We start from the raw sequence: 18042 nt of genomic DNA on the forward strand, positions 1-18042 counted from the left end.
CTTTAGATAGAAGCTTCGCGGAGACAGATGACAAGGCGTGAGAAGAATCCCGAAAATCCTTGTGCCCTAGACTCTCTTATAACGACTCTTCAATCCTCAGCTAGTGAATGGAAACGTCAAGTGCGGCGGAATCACTTGATATACCAAAACTCTTTGATGTAACCCACCAAGGAGAACTCTTTGATGTAACCCACCAAGGAGAAAGAACTAGTTCCAGGAACAAAGAAGTTTTCCACTCTCAAATAAAAGATAAAAGATTTCTTGATTGAATGATTTTCTCAAATGAGATTACATGTGTTTATATAGGGATAGAAAACTTGGTCACAAAGCCAAGTATTGATTATTCTTGAAACTAAAAACATTAAAGATCCTAAGTTGAATGAAGACCAAACTCTTGGTGCATGTTTCCTTCCTCCAAAGTGACTTTTGGTGCATGTATCTCTTATTTTCGTCACTCTTCTTAGCCCACAAAATAAAGTGATTATTTTGGGCTTTCTTGGACTTGTATTAGGCTGAAAGTTGACTAGACTTGATAGACAACATCCCCACTAGAATTTCCCATGCTCACTTTGGCCATAAACTCTTGACTTGACCCATTATATGTTTCCTTTTTCTTCTTTCTCTTTGACTCTTTGATCCAACTTGCTGATGAGAAACAAAATTGGCTGTACCATTTCTTCCTCTTGGGATTAGTACAAACACCTCCTGGTTGCCAAACATAATTCTGGAAGCACCTAAACCAATTGGACCTAAAACTCTTCATGTGAAGAACTAGATTGACCTCATTTGGCAAATGAAGCGTAACTTTGTGGTTTGTTAGCCAAATCTTGTGTTCTTAGACTTGTTGGAAACACAAGAGATCCATTTAAATCCTTCAACTGATTTCGTGTCGAAATTGTTGCTGAACTGGTCTGTGCAATACAATGTTTGGCTCACACGTGAAACTGGGACTCAGATAGATCCGCTGACTTGAAATATCTATATCTTTCACATATGAACTGATATTAATGTGATTCCAATTCTCCATGGTTCTGGAATGGATCAAGATTCCATAAAACTTTGGTTCATAGCTTGAATCTGTCTGATTTGGTTGGAATCCTCCGTTGAATGCTCGTAGGTCCAAATCGCGTAGCCATGAGTTGACCTGATTTGTAACATAAATAACTCCTTCATACAAACTCTGATTGGACTGATTTCACTTCGATATATGCTCTAAGTGAGGTAAGAATGTATCCAAAATAGTAGTTTGGCTGGAATAATTGATCTTTGACTCCGTTTGTGTTGAACAAGGCTCAAGAGTCGTCTTGGATGGTTTCATGATCATATCATGCTCCTACATACCGCAAACTCTTATGAGCTTGAAAAACCTCATGGGCCTTGTCTTTAAGAAACTGTACTCTATCCCGACACTTCCCCTGCACCCCAAAGACATTACCGCATCTCCACTTCCAACCCCACCACACAACTGTCACAAATAAAGTTGCCCAAGGACAACCATAACTAACAGTCTGCAGACCCAGGTTAGTATAGAACCATTCCATTAAAGACATTGTGAAAAAGGATGCTCTCCATTGTCGAGGAACCAGCCTAGTCCACACACCTGACATAACAGGGCAGTTTCGGAGAACATGTAATAAAGACTCCTCTCCACTCTTGCAAACTTGGCAAGTCCCACTCTCACAAAGATGTCGTCGTTGACGCTCCATATTTGTCATCACCACTTGATGTAAACCCAGCCAGATAAATACCTTGATTCGCTCAGTAGCTACTACCCTCCAGAGACGATCATATAGAAACATTAAATTCGGCCTTAGCGTGTCATCCCGCATAAGAAACTGATATGCAGTGCGAACTGAGAATTTCCCCAGTGGATCCTCCCCCCAGGAGATCCTATCATGCCCAACAGACACATTATCAACCACCATCGCTGTCAGATGCAGTCGAATCTCCTCTGAAACATATGGGTCAATACCACTCCATTGCCACCTTGTGCTGATGTTCCACATATCACACACCCTCAACTCCTTGCAACCTGGTAACAACAACCCCGTAGTACTCTCACGAAGTGGGACAATCAACAACCATTTTTCCTCCCATAACCGAATACTCCTCCCATCACCCATGACCCAACTTATACATGGGCATATCACATCAGTGACACCCCGAAACCACACCTCGCCAGGTGGAGGACCATGTAGTCTTAGGGTTAGTCCAAGAACAATCACGAATGTTCGTTACCTTATACTTGCTCTGCAACACTCTGGCCCACAAACTAGTACAGTCATTCAACAATCTCCAACCCACTTTAGCCAACAGAGCTTTATTCATCAATCGTGTTGAGCGGATCCCTAGACCCCCTTCCTGCTTCGTCTTACAGACTTTACTTCAACCTAGTAAATGTTGTTTGCGCTTCTCAGAAGTTCCTCCCCACAAGAAAGAGCGTGATGCTTTATTTAAACCATCAAGAACAGACTTTGGAAGAGCAATAGTGCTCATAGCATGAACTGGAATTGAGGACAATACAACCTTAGTCAAAGTCACCCGTCCAGCTAGACTTAAGACTTGTACCCTCCAACCCGACAATCTCGATGACACCCTTGCCAGAATCTCCCTAAACGTATCTTTGTTAATCCTCTTGTGCAAAATTGGCATGCCAAGATACTTCCCCAAGTCACGTGTTGACTTGATGCCACTCGCATCCGTAATCAGTCTCTCCAAATCACGCGTTACATTACCAGAAGAGAAGATTTTGGACTTTTCAAGGCTCACTTCTGGCTCGACGCAGAGCAAAACCTCTCTAAGACTCCCTGAATCACCTGAATCTGAGCTACAGAAGCTTCAACAAAGAGAATGAGATCATCAACAAAACATATGTGTGAAAGTTGAGGCCCTCTCTGAGACAATTTGAAAGGCTTCCACTCTTTTGCACCAACAGCTCGGTCTATTTGGTGACATAACCTCTCCATACAAAGCACAAATAGATAGGGGGATAAAGGATCCCCTTGGCGAAGACCTCTTTGTGGTTTGAAAGAACTTGTTTTCTCACCATTCCATAACATAGTCATCGAAGGACCCGTCACACACTTCATAATCCACCTTATCCACTCCTCTGGTAGTCTTACGGCTCTAAGAGTATCTTCAAAAAAATCCCACCGAATACGATCATAAGCTTTTTCCAAATCAAGTTTTAACAACATCCACCCTTTTATACCTTTTTTACGCCTCATCGAGTGAACTGCCTCTTGGACAACCACAATATTGGCTGTACTCAACCTGCCAGAAATGAAACTTGACTGAGCCGGACCAATCAAGTTCAAGATCACCCGCTTCAAACGTATAACCATCGTCTTAGTGATGATCTTAAACAGAACGTTACACAAACTTATTGGTTGGAATTGGGCTATGTTCTCCGGCTTTTCCACCTTTGGAATCAGAGCCACTAAGACATCATTCAAGCCATTCGGTAATTGTCCTGTCTCAAAGAACTGAAGGACCAAACGGGACACAGACTCTCCCACAGTATCCCAACAATCTTGATAGAAAATATCCTGATAACCATCAGGCTCCGGGGCTTTAAACGCACCCATACTCCGTATTGAAGTCTCCACATCCGAGCCTACAAAAGGTGAAGTCAGAGCTATTAACTCACTATGAGCAAAACAAGGAAATCCCTGCGGAGGCAGAGTCTCAACAACATCTTCCACGTCCTCTGTAGAATAAAGGCGACTATAATAACTCACAGTCAAGTCCTCCAATTCTCCCATATCAGAGACCCAACGACCCATATCATCTTTCAACATTTCAACTTTATTCCTACGCCTGCGAATAACAGTAGAAGTGTGGCAAACATTTCTTCCTGCTCCAAAACCGCATCAAACTCTTTACTCAAGATATCTTCCTTACTCAAAAGATCATCAGTTTGAATCACTTCCAGAAGATCCTGCAGTACCTTGATCTCATTCACAAGTTTCTTTTTTGCGCTGATGTATATCTCCAAAAACCTCTTTGTTCCAGCGTTTTTAAAGTAAATCTCAACCCTTCTAGCGCCTGTAGAGTGGAGAGCTCACGATTCCAAGAGTTTAACAACAACTCTTTAAAACTCGAATGTTGTAACCAAGCTGCCTCAAAACGAAAAGGCCTCCTACTTGGATCATTTTTCAACTTCAGACTCAATTGGATATATAGAGGCACATGGTCAGAAGACAAGAAAGGGTGGTGAGACACTGAAGCCTCCTGCCATTTCAACCGTGTAGACGCAGAACAAAGCACCCTATCCAGTCTTTTGGCAAAATAATTCTCCCGCAAACGCCCTCGTCTCCATGTAAACCGATTATCCTTGAAACCCATGTCAATGAGAAACAAATCATTGATCCAGTCTCCGAAAACAAGTGAGTCAGCAGACAGTCTACCATTCCCACCATCTCTCTCATCCACCCGAACGATGGTGTTAAAGTCTCCACCAACAATGAGTGGATCTGTAATACCCTGTATTTCATCTCAAAGCAAACCCCAAAGACCACTTCGACGACTAACAGAAGGAGCAGTGTACACCGCGATAATGTGTAAAGTTTCCTCACCATCAACCAACTTAGCGTTAATAAACTGGTCGTACGAATTAACGATTGTCACATCACCTATTCCCGACCTCCATAACAACCACAACCCTCCACTTTGCCCAACCGGATCTACTCTAAAGGAATTTTCAAACCCCAAGCCTTGACAAATACGTCTCGCTCTATCACCACCCGCGTGAGTCTCAAACAGAGCAAGAACATCTGTACTAAACTTCTTCAGAATGTATCTAACTGACCGGCGAAAGTTGGGTTTATTTGCCCCCCGACAATTCCACAACAAAAAATTAATCATCTTTATAAAATTGATACCAAACATATGAATTACCGGGGCAGCCTGTTATGCATTTTCACTCTCCGCCATACCCGTCAACGGAGCATTCTCCACAACAATGTCCTGATGGTCAGTATCTTGTGGCAATCGACAGGAAACACCCACTCAATCCCTCCCGATAGCCCCACCATTATGTTGCCCCACCGCCGTCTCTCCGTCAGCGACAAATCCATCACCCAAGCGACAAGCCCCCGGACCCTCTGTCCGCAATCGCTTTCCAGAGGCAGACAACTCAACATCACCCTTACCCAGGCCAAAACTTAAACCCCGTGTAGACCTATTCTGTTTTGGTTTGGGCTTTGGCCCATTAAGCCTCAAAGCTTTTTTCTCCATCGTTTTGGATCCTTCGGCCCCTTTTTCCTGAAATACACCCTTAAATGCACCAGAGGTTTTTTCAAAATTACCTTCCCCTTATTGAGATTCGCCAAAGATATTTCATTTTCCTTATTGCCATACAACGAATCCCCAATTTCCCTTACTTCACACGATCCCACATCAATCTCCAAATTGCCAAATTTGTTAGAAATGGCAATATTCTCGAAAACCTTCCTAATCGGGATTTCCCGAGGATTGTGTCCTTGATTCCCATCCAGGTTTTTTTGAACGGCCAGCGGTTTAGCAACTCTCCCTCGGTGACGAACCGCCGTGAAACCATCCTGCGTCGGTCTACTCCCACTTGATTCTGCACCCACCGGCTTTGACACCGCAACCAACCCTCTCTCTTGAACCGTCTGGGGACATGTATGAATCAAGTGACCATATAGTCCGCACTTAGAACAAATATTAGTGAGACCCTCATATGATACATAGTACCGCTCCCCGTTTACCAGCACCGTACCTTTCAAAGGTCATCTCAAATCCACCTCCACACAAACCCTCGCAAACCGAGCCCTCTCAAAGGTTAGGGTTGTCAAATCCACCTTGACTGGCTTCCCCAAACCCTTTACAATAGCCACCAAAATCGAACGATGGTAAAAACTCAATGGGAGATTTGATAGCCTAACCCACACTGAAGTCGTGGTCATCTCATCCATTAGTGGATCAAACTCCGGTGACCAAGTCTGCATGAGAAGGTAATTCTCAAACACCCTCCATGGACCTCCCGTGAGAGCTGCCATGTATTCCTCTTCCTTCTCAAAACAGATCATAAAAAACTAACGCGGGAGATCCATAACAGAAATCGCCCCAACTGGCTTCCACATCTCTCGCAACCTCTTACTTAACACAGCTACCGAAATCACTCTCCCTAGATCCTTAACAATCATACACTCCTGCCACAGACTATGCATGACCGCCAACACCTCATACCCAATCGTAACCACTGGTTCCCCATCTTCCCCATTTGGAAACGCCAATGACAAGTCACAAACTTGTCATCCAATAGATCCTCTGGATTGGGCATCCCGCCGGGACTACCACCAATGACCTTGTTCACCCACACCTTCTGACCATCGGGAGGGTCTCCTGGTGGACGACCCCCATCACCCACCTCCATCACCCACCTCCATCATCATCGCATCTTGCTCGCTCGGGTTCATAACCCTAAAATCTCCCGCACTCATCTTTTTTCTAATTTTTCTATAGTCCAAGCAAAGTGTTTATGTGTGGAACTGTCAACAATTTCCATTTTTATTTATTGCGTTAGGTAAAATTTTTTTCTTTTTTTGAAGTACAATGTTCCTTTTTATATCATAACTAGTATTATACCTGGTGCTATGCACCGAAATTATATCTTAATTACATTACAAATTTTACAAAAATAAAAAAAAACTGTATAAATTTTTTATTATTATGGTTAACAAACCCAATTTACAGTTACATGGCACACATTAACTAAATTATAATATGTCACAAATAGAGTTGTACACAAAGATTAGTGATAGCAAAAGAAAATTCTTAAAGATGCCATAAATTGTTGACTTAGTAAATATGATGTTAAGGTAGAGAAGATAAATTAAAGATATGAAGATATATAATTTATTTCTTATTTGGTTGTATCATAGAAACAATTTACCTACAATAAAAAAAAAGGAAAATGTTCTTTACCTAAAACATGGTGTACTTAAAGATCATTTGGCACCAAATTTTTGGAATTGACGTTCTACTTTCACAAATGCCTCAAAGATGAAGATTTGACTTTCTCAAAAATGGCTTTTCTCTCTATTTTTTACTGATAATTTGAGAAGGATCAATGAAGAAATTAAAAAATGGAATAGAGAACTGATATTGGAGAAGAAGAGAGATTAAAAAAAAAAATAGTGAGAATGGTATTCTTTCTCCCATAGAACGTAGCAGTAAAAGGAAAACTATCACTTTTTTTATCAATTAACTTTCTTTTTCTTAATTTAGTTTCTGCTTAATTTTGATAAACTTGCCCACATGTCGGTATTAATTGATCAACTAACTTATTTTTAGTTGAATAGATATGTAATTTGTTTTGTTTTTCTTTCTTTACCACAATTTTACTTTTATTTATTTTATTTTTTGAAAAATAATTTGTTTTCTCGTTAGCTGGATTTTAGGAATTTGTTTTAATTATGTAGTTTTGCTTTTTTTTTTCTCCACGATATTTTTTTGTTTAACGATTGTTTGTAAAAATAATGTTTTTTGCTGATGTGTCAAATAAATATTGGTAGAGTGACTTGTGCTTTATAGTATAAAGGATTTTAAGGCTTTCTTTTGCTCTATTTTATAATATTTTCTCCAATTTTTACGTCCAATTTCTATTAATATAACAATTTATGACTATTTGAACTATGCAGTATATTTTTCTATTGGTTGAAATTTTATAAATGACATAATATTTATTGTTTATTAATCTTTGTGTTTTTACCTTAAAACTTTTATAGGACTAGAAGTACTATTTAAATATCTATATCATCATAATAAACCATATTTTAAGTTTAATTATACATTTCATCTTAATGCATATAACTAAATATTTTATACCAGACACAATTAATACATTATATCAAATATGTATCTTAGTTAGAATCATAAATACAAATAAAAATTAACAAAATACAATTCACAACAAAAACTGAATCAACATTATTTAAGATGTATTTGTTATGTTGTTATCTCATAAGTACTAATTTTACCTCGTGTTATAATCAATTTTAAATGAGTGAAATTTATAAAATAAAAACAAAGAGACATTCTCATCAAATAACTGAAGATTCATTCCTATAAATTATAATTTATTTCGAATTATCTTATGTTTTAACATATGCATTACAAAAATACATGTGTTGAAATTATAAAATCAAATATATTGATTTTGTTAGTTTTCATTTTTGATTTAGAAATATTTTTTTTAAAATATAAACATGTAAAATTCTGTAGATATAATTAAGTTGTCCTACTACGTTTATAAAAAAAAAAAAATTGACATGTGTCAACATCTGAATGATACAATTGACCCGTGTCACGATCTTGTTAATTAGTAATTTTGTCATCGAACTTTATATAATAAGATTATAAAATTATTATTCTAGTGTATTTTTAGGATATATAAGAAGAAAAATAGATTTATTTTGTTTTTTATACATGTCGTAATCTGAGATGATCATGTTAACAATTTGTCTCGATCATGTTAGATTCTTTGTTTTTTTTGTTTTTACACATGTTGTAAATTTTATATCAATAAGTTAACACTGGTGATCATGTTAGATAGTTTATTTTTTAGAAAACAATTAACTTTACAAATGTATTAATTCAGATAAATAATGTGACATGTATATTTTGTTAATGACAATTTCTATTAATATAACAATTTATGACTATTTGAACTATGCAGTATATTTTTTTATTGGTTGAAATTTTATAAATGACATAATATTTATTGTTTATTAATCTTTGTGTTTTTACCTTAAAACTTTTATAGGACTAGAAGTACTATTTAAATATCTATATCATCATAATAAACCATATTTTAAGTTTAATTATACATTTCATCTTAATGCATATAACTAAATATTTTATACCAGACACAATTAATACATTATATCAAATCTGTATCTTAGTTAGAATCATAAATACAAATAAAAATTAACAAAATACAATTCACAACAAAAACTGAATCAACATTATTTAAGATGTATTTGTTATGTTGTTATCTCATAAGTACTAATTTTACCTCGTGTCATAATCAATTTTAAATGAGTGAAATTTATAAAATAAAACAAAGAGACATTCTCATCAAATAACTGAAGATTCATTCCTATAAATTATAATTTATTTCGAATTATCTTATGTTTTAACATATGCATTACAAAAATACATGTGTTGAAATTATAAAATCAAATATATTGATTTTGTTAGTTTTCATTTTTGATTTAGAAAATAATTTTTTTTAAATATAAACATGTAAAATTCTGTAGATATAATTAAGTTGTCCTACTACGTTTATAAAAAAAAAAATTGACATGTGTCAACATCTGAATGATACAATTGACCCGTGTCACGATCTTGTTAATTAGTAATTTTGTCATCGAACTTTATATAATAAGATTATAAAATTATTATTCTAGTGTATTTTTAAGATATATAAGAAGAAAAATAGATTTATTTTGTTTTTTATACATGTCGTAATCTGAGATGATCATGTTAACAATTTGTCTCGATCATGTTAGATTCTTTGTTTTTTTTTTTGTTTTTACAAATGTTGTAAATTTTATATCAATAAGTTAACACTGGTGATCATGTTAGATAGTTTATTTTTTAGAAAACAATTAACTTTACAAATGTATTAATTCAGATAAATAATGTGACATGTATATTTTGTTAATGACAATTTCTATTAATATAACAATTTATGACTATTTGAACTATGCAGTATATTTTTCTATTGGTTGAAATTTTATAAATGACATAATATTTATTGTTTATTAATCTTTGTGTTTTTACCTTAAAACTTTTATAGGACTAGAAGTACTATTTAAATATCTATATCATCATAATAAACCATATTTTAAGTTTAATTATACATTTCATCTTAATGCATATAACTAAATATTTTATACCAGACACAATTAATACATTATATCAAATCTGTATCTTAGTTAGAATCATAAATACAAATAAAAATTAACAAAATACAATTCACAACAAAAACTGAATCAACATTATTTAAGATGTATTTGTTATGTTGTTATCTCATAAGTACTAATTTTACCTCGTGTCATAATCAATTTTAAATGAGTGAAATTTATAAAATAAAAACAAAGAGACATTCTCATCAAATAACTGAAGATTCATTCCTATAAATTATAATTTATTTCGAATTATCTTATGTTTTAACATATGCATTACAAAAATACATGTGTTGAAATTATAAAATCAAATATATTGATTTTGTTAGTTTTCATTTTTGATTTAGAAAATAATTTTTTTTAAATATAAACATGTAAAATTCTGTAGATATAATTAAGTTGTCCTACTACGTTTATAAAAAAAAAAATTGACATGTGTCAACATCTGAATGATACAATTGACCCGTGTCACGATCTTGTTAATTAGTAATTTTGTCATCGAACTTTATATAATAAGATTATAAAATTATTATTCTAGTGTATTTTTTAAGATATATAAGAAGAAAAATAGATTTATTTTGTTTTTTATACATGTCGTAATCTGAGATGATCATGTTAACAATTTGTCTCGATCATGTTAGATTCTTTGTTTTTTTTTTTGTTTTTACAAATGTTGTAAATTTTATATCAATAAGTTAACACTGGTGATCATGTTAGATAGTTTATTTTTTAGAAAACAATTAACTTTACAAATGTATTAATTCAGATAAATAATGTGACATGTATATTTTGTTAATGACAATTTCTATTAATATAACAATTTATGACTATTTGAACTATGCAGTATATTTTTCTATTGGTTGAAATTTTATAAATGACATAATATTTATTGTTTATTAATCTTTGTGTTTTTACCTTAAAACTTTTATAGGACTAGAAGTACTATTTAAATATCTATATCATCATAATAAACCATATTTTAAGTTTAATTATACATTTCATCTTAATGCATATAACTAAATATTTTATACCAGACACAATTAATACATTATATCAAATCTGTATCTTAGTTAGAATCATAAATACAAATAAAAATTAACAAAATACGATTCACAACAAAAACTGAATCAACATTATTTAAGATGTATTTGTTATGTTGTTATCTCATAAGTACTAATTTTACCTCGTGTCATAATCAATTTTAAATGAGTGAAATTTATAAAATAAAAACAAAGAGACATTCTCATCAAATAACTGAAGATTCATTTCTATAAATTATAATTTATTTCGAATTATCTTATGTTTTAACATATGCATTACAAAAATACATGTGTTGAAATTATAAAATCAAATAAAAAACTAAATTTTATATAATAAATTATCTTTATTTTCTAAGTGTTTAATGAATTAAATTTAACAAATAGTATCTCTACATTAAACTTAATATATAAAAATAAAATAAAAACATTTTTATTTCAAATAAATATATAAAATAACTTTTTTGCGAACAGAAAAAATATTACATTCTTATTTGTTTGTAATGTTGTAAGAGCATGTATCACACATGACAAATTTGATGGATCTGGTGTCCATAGCGGTTACCTGGAGGCTTGAATCAAAGTATTATTATCTGAAAGATATATATACCAACTCTTACTATTTTATTATTTTTTATTTCTAAATGCATGCTGAGAAACTAGTTAAAAGTCTCCCAATGTAAATGCGATGCTTGGCAAATACTTACTGGCCAATCATGATCATGGATGTAAGCGCCAGCAAGTGTTTGACGTCGGTCCAACACTAACTAAAAGATTTATATACCATACAAGACTGTGTATGATAGTATGAGGGCATTAATAGTACCTATACTTTTTGTTTTTAGTAATATTCCTCTCACCACCACAAATTATATTCTTGGTAGTTGGTGGTACGTACACAGTTACCAGCCGCTCCTTAAGTAGGTAGCGAGTGTACGCTGTTTGTAAAAGAGTCTAAGGACCATTTGAAGTAAAACGTAACTCGCAAAGTTTTTGTAACTGTCTTGATATGATGATGCACCCGAATATTATTTAGGTAAGACGTAATATATCAAATCAGTGTTGTATAATAATCGACGTAACTGTCTGTCATATATGAAGCAATATAAAGCAAGCGGAATAAAAAAGAACATTTTTTTTTTGTCGTTATTAATTAACTTAGATTAACACGTTACACATCTTAACTCATGTCATTTTGTTTTGATTAACAATTTTATAAAAGAGATTATTCAAATTTGTGAATATGAAAATATCAGAGATTAAAAATAGAGGGGAGACAAGTATATGATAAACAGATGGGAGATATATGAATATGAAAAGATCAGAGATGCGATGGTGGGAGTTGAAGAGGCTGGAAATCATGGCGGAGAGCAGCTTCCCAGATGGCATGGAGACGGAAAAAGTTGCAAGTATTACCGCAGTCATGCTCCTCCCAACCCTCAAGGGCATGCACTACGCCTCCTATTCTCCATGCACTCATCACCCTCCTTCCCAGCCAGTTCTGGAATAAACCATTCATTCGCTATTATGCACATATTCGAATATGTAATCCATCAACTTATATTACAAGAGTAACACATATTCGAATATGTATTCTATCAACTTATAATACAAGAGTAACACATATTCGAATATGTAGTCTAAACCGACTTAGATTTCCTTGAAAACAAGGGATTTGTCGTCGGTTTGTAAACCAACTATGCTTCTCCATAGATGATTTTTGTTTTTCAAACGTAAAAGTGAATGTCGTTTGTTAATAATGATGTCTACTCCACGTCACACCTCATTACTACGTTTTTCAAACTGATGCTTTTTGGTTTAAAAATGGGTTTAGTATCGACGTCAAGGTCAAAGTCTAGCACGGTACTTTTTGTAGTGTTCTAAGCTATATACCTCACACGAGTCGATGTTTGGGCACACTTGGGAACAAGCATAGCTGGAGTGGAGTGGTAGAAACAGTCCTTGCGGAGTTTATCCGGTGGGAACTGTGAAAAGGGAATGAAGAGGGTTCCTTCTTTTGCCTTCATCTGTTCTTCTTTCCCTAGTCCATCCCCCACCAACCATACCGTTGAGGAGTAACAGTTATTGCTTGATAACAAAACAAGATTCTCGTCGGCCCCAGATTTGATGAGTTTGGTGTATTCCTCCTCGCGTAACACAACCACCTATACATACACACACATTAATTGTTGTTTGACATGAGAAGCTGATCAGTGGATTCTGTTTTCACAAATATTCAAAGTATACCTTAATGCCTTTTTGAGATAGAGAAAAGACAATGGCTGAAGCAATCTTGGTGATATTGCCTCTAAAGACAACTTCCGTGGTCCCCTTTGGAATGCTGTTAACCACCACCGCAGCTGCCATGCTGCTTCCATCTACTAGCCTTATTTTCAAATTTGGATGCTTTTGCACGTACAATTCTCCATACCCGTTTAGCTCCTCCGTCTCGTTAATCATGAGTTAATTAGTCACTTATCCGAGATAGTAATTTATATATATAAAAGATGACTCTGAAGTAATAAATGAACTTACAGTGTTCATCAGGCCGAGACTCATTACTTTCACACCCTTCTCATCTGCTTCAATGATAGCTGCTTCAATGATATTGTTTATGGACCTATGGTGGCGCTGTGATTTATACTGCCGCCACGTGTTTATGTGGAAAAATTAGTATAAAAGTTTAATAAAGGTTATTTTGTGTAAATTACAGTGTTATTTATTTGCGACGTATAAGGTTATTAAAAATGCTTACGTGAAATTCAAACTTGGGAAGGAGGTGAGAGTGAAGGATGAGGTTGCGGACACGATTTCGCTCAAAGACAAAGGTGCATGAGGAGACAGCGAAGGTGAGGAAGAAGGAGAAGAGAAGGGTGAAGGGCCACATGGAGTAGGTGAGGTACCATGGGGATCGAGACCACAAGGGGCGAGAGGAGAAGGACGAGAAGCCAAGGCGCATTTGGTAGATGGAGTCGCGTGTAGTGAGGTGAGTGAGGTGGATGACGTCAGGTGATTCCTCCTTTCTCTGCAAAGAATTTTCGTATAAGGATTCGCTGCACTTGTCGGTCGTCCCGTAGATGTAGTCGTAGATGGGCATGAACAGAGAGTAGTTGGTCCTGAACTGAGTATGGTGGAGCGAGTGGAACCTTGAACATATTTGATGTCCATGTTATGTACTTATATATATGAACTGAAATCTTAATAGTGTAAGTATATATCGTGTTAACGTACGAGGGGTGTAGCAGAGGAACTTGAGGGGAGGAAAGAGGTGGAAGAGACGTTTAGGGAAACACTCAAAGTTGCAATGTCCCAAGTTGTTCATGAAGTCTATATATGTCATGTATGCAACGACGGAAAATATGGAGAGGATCCCACAAAGGGACGCCGCTACTAGGGGTATGGCGAAGAGTATTGTGTAGGCGATGTGCTCGGCGAAGGGGTGCACCACAGCTGACAAGTTTGATATTAAAAATATTATATGGATTGATGTGTAATGTGTACACATTATATAAAAATAGAAGAAAATGTTGGATGAAGGTACATACACGTGATGGGCTCGGTGACGATGGAGGAGTGGTGGTGAGAATGGTAGCGGGAGTAGAGGAAGTGGTGGTGGAGTGCTCTGTGAAACCAGTAGTATAAGAACTCGACGGGACCAGCGTGAACTAGAGCAATAAGGATGGCTCCGTCTAGTCTCCAGATGGGGACGCGGGAGCTGCCTGGGAGTTTGCTGTTGAGGAGATACATAAAGAGAGTGTTGAAGATGATTTGGTCGTCCCAAGAGCGTTCTCGGTCCACTTGCTCAAACTCAATGGGCTTGTCCACGATCTTTTTCGTCCCCTTGGCCGTCTTCTTACGCGACACGCTGATCCATATCTGACTGTGAACTATTCTCCACAGCATTAGTGCCACTATCAGCATACGCCCTAGATCCTTCTCCTCCTCCTCCGCTGTCATGTACGAATATATGCTTCCTATTGCTAACGGGACCACCAAGAGGTACTTAAAGCCACCAAGGGGACTCCATGGCCATTCCGTCAGAACTCCCGGCCTCGACGCCATCGAAAGGTACTTGAGCTAATACTGGAAGAAGTTTGAAGGAAGTGCGTTTGAAGTTAGAATGTAAGGCACACACATATATATATATATGAGAGATGAGAGAGTTTGCTATCTAACTTTTTCACATTTGGTACGTCTTTTTTTTTTTTTTTTAACAATATATTATCAATGTCAAAAAAAAAATATATTATCAATGTTTTTAATCATTCACATCAATTTACCAAAATTAATTAATATCTCCACTTCCAAAACCAAATATAAATAAATTAATTAAAAATTTTCCTATATTATTTAAGTTTTCAATATATATTTTTTTATTTTTGCATATTTTGCATACTTATTCAAATCAATATAATGTGGAGAATACAACTCATATATGACACCGATAATCTGATTTTATATTCATCAAAAATATGGAGAACAAAATTAAGATGTTACAAACTGATAAATTTATTTCCAAAAAATTAAACTGTTATAAATAAATTTAGTGGCATACTAGTTATGATATGTATGATAAAGTAACTTTAAAATAAATAAACGGTTATAAAATCTTTTTTTAAGTTACATAAGAAATAAAGATTACATAAAAGATAAATTTTGACCATTTTAAACAAAAATCTTGTCATTTAAAATATTAAAAGTTATGCTAATATATTATTTGTTACTGAAATTCAACTATATGAAAAACTTTACAACATTAATTTAACTTTTTATAATGGGTTTTCCGTTGGATTTTCCCCTTTTTTTTTTAATAAAAAATCACCAATATATCTTATTTAAAGTTGATTTTAAAATATATAAGATATCATGAACACAAAAATAAGGATCACTAAAGAAAATCTTATACTGATTAAAACCTTGAAAACACTAATAAACATCTACATGTAAAATTGAAACCTAAGTTTCTAGCTAAAATCTAAACCATTTAGAGTTCTTATTACCGAATGACAACAACAACAAAATTACATATTTAGTATAACGCGCCGACCGTAATCTTTCAGTGGGTCCCATGTCCAATCCTAATCCGTGGGTCTACCTTTTTAAATGGGTCTCTCACTAGGCCCGTGAGCCCATCTATATCTGACAGTCAGTTTGACTACGTATGGGAGATTTTTAAAGACTTGTTACCGTCTTTACAAATCATCACATGATTTTTCCCTGATTTTTGTCTTCACTCGCATAGTACTGACAGTCACTTCCCGAAAGGTCATCTATCCTGAGACTACTGCAGCTGAAGCACGCTTAACTCTGGAGTTCTCTCAGTACCTTTAACCGAAAAGATAAGTGCACTTTGGTGACATAGGTGGCCAAATCAATTCTTTTAAACATCTTCGCATGTTTCTGAAATCGAGGTGTCACATTTAGAATAATGATTTCTCTATATTCCTATTGGGATTTGTTCCACATGTTACTTCTATTTTATGTATAATAAGATATAATTAAATATAAAAAAATCACCAAAGAAATACAAAATAATTAAGCAAAGCAACGACTTAAAAAGAAGAAAATTTTATAGGAAAAGGGAGAGTATTTTAATTATGTTTGTATTGAATTACATATATATGGTGCTGGTTTATATGTTTTTATAAAAATTGATACATAATTAGATTGTATCATATTTTTTCAATTGATATTGATAAATCATTAGAAATACGTATTTGTAAATGTATATTCTCAAAACTATCACTTTTGGCTATTTTCATTTATGCCATCTTGTACACAATTACAATTTGTTAAATGGATTTTTTTATTTTTTAAGTTTTGGTTTTCTGTTTTACATTTAGAGTATATTTTTAAGGGGGTAGGGTTTAGTATTTGGAATTTAGAATTTAGAAATTAATCATTTTGTAAATTAGAAAAAGATATTATTGAAAATGGACAACAAAAAAAGATATTTTTGCAAATGGGTATAAAAATGAGATTTTTTGTAAATGACCCAATAATATTTGTATGTACATTAGTAATCAATTAAGTATACACAAACTTAATTATGTTATTACTGTTTTCAAGTAAGTCATTTAATAATAGCAATTAAATAATTCAAATATTAAAATTATGTTTTAAACTTTTTCTATAGTGGTCGGTAACAACTTTAAAAAATACAGTTATAAATTCCTTTATACTCCGTTTCAAGATCTGGTGCCAACCATGGGAGTCACTAATGTCCGGCGGATTCTTTCTCCCTTACATGCTGAAGTTGAAGAAGTTGAAGCTTTCATTTGGGCTATGCAGTGCATGATTGGGCATAATTACGATGATGTGGTTTTCTTTACAAACTGTTCAGATTTGGTTAAGATGGTGGCTTTTACTTATTACTGGCAGGTATTTTCTATATACCTTGATGATATCAAGAATGATAAGGAAGAATTTTCTTTTTTCTCTTTATCTTTTGTTCTTAGAAATACAAATGTAAAAACAGATTCTTTGTCACGTTAAACGCATACATCTCCGTATAATGTTGCGTATATAAACAGTTTTACACCCCATTAGCTCGTATGAATTCTTTTGTTGACAAAAAAGATAAATTACTTTAGTCGGCCAACGCTCGTGTCATCAATTGGAAAAAAGTTATAAAAACACATGGTGGTCGGTAACGAAACAATAAATATATAATTGATAGAAAAACCAAAACCAATAACAATAAATAAGAGCACATGGTGGTGGGCTTGCTTAAAGTAAAATTTTTGAGGATTTGCACCATATTTTGCAAAATAACACGGAGAAAATGTTGAACAGTTAGGGCATTGTTTAAGGATGATTGTACTCCTACTTATTGATGAACTAGAGTCAGAACCGCACTTATGTGCAGGGATGTTTTCATAAATTTATTTTTATTTACAAAGGAAATTGTTATGTTGTTGTTAATTAGAAATTTGTTTTGTGTTTTTGTTGCAAGTGTTTTTGTAAAATATTTGTATTACAAATAATATCCAGATTTTGTAAATTCATTTTGTGGTAGTACTGTTTGTAGTTTGTAGGTGATTGTTGCATATTTTATATATGCCTAC

The 18042-nt window shown here is 34.3% G+C and overlaps 1 protein-coding gene and 1 pseudogene across 1 annotated transcript; both read right to left on the reverse strand.

Moving 5' to 3' along the window:
• Positions 1–5010: 5010 nt before the first annotated feature.
• LOC147924967 (uncharacterized) lies at positions 5011–6023 on the reverse strand. The gene is made up of 3 exons (XM_087497021.1): positions 5781–6023; positions 5310–5636; positions 5011–5265 (listed from the first exon to the last, which is right to left on the reverse strand). Exons 1-3 carry the CDS (start codon positions 6021–6023, stop codon positions 5011–5013), a joined length of 825 nt encoding a protein of 274 aa, XP_087353147.1.
• A 6100-nt stretch (positions 6024–12123) lies between these two features.
• LOC147924968 (protein CER1-like 1) lies at positions 12124–15073 on the reverse strand (annotated as a pseudogene).
• Positions 15074–18042: the final 2969 nt, after the last annotated feature.

The sequence above is a fragment of the Camelina sativa genome, chromosome 17, assembly GCF_030686135.1.
Source record: "Camelina sativa cultivar CO46 ecotype springtype chromosome 17, ASM3068613v1".
Classification (NCBI taxonomy): Eukaryota; Viridiplantae; Streptophyta; class Magnoliopsida; order Brassicales; family Brassicaceae; genus Camelina; species Camelina sativa.

Coding starts and splice junctions, on each gene's coding strand:
- LOC147924967 (XM_087497021.1), bottom strand. CDS start 6,023: ATGGCAGCTCTCACGGGAGGTCCATGGAGGGTGTTTGAGAATTACCTT. Junction 5,637..5,780: donor AGAGGGCTCGGTTTGCGAGG/GTTTGTGTGGAG, acceptor ACATGTCCCCAG/ACGGTTCAAGAGAGAGGGTT. Junction 5,266..5,309: donor CGAATCTCAATAAGGGGAAG/GTAATTTTGAAA, acceptor GGTGTATTTCAG/GAAAAAGGGGCCGAAGGATC.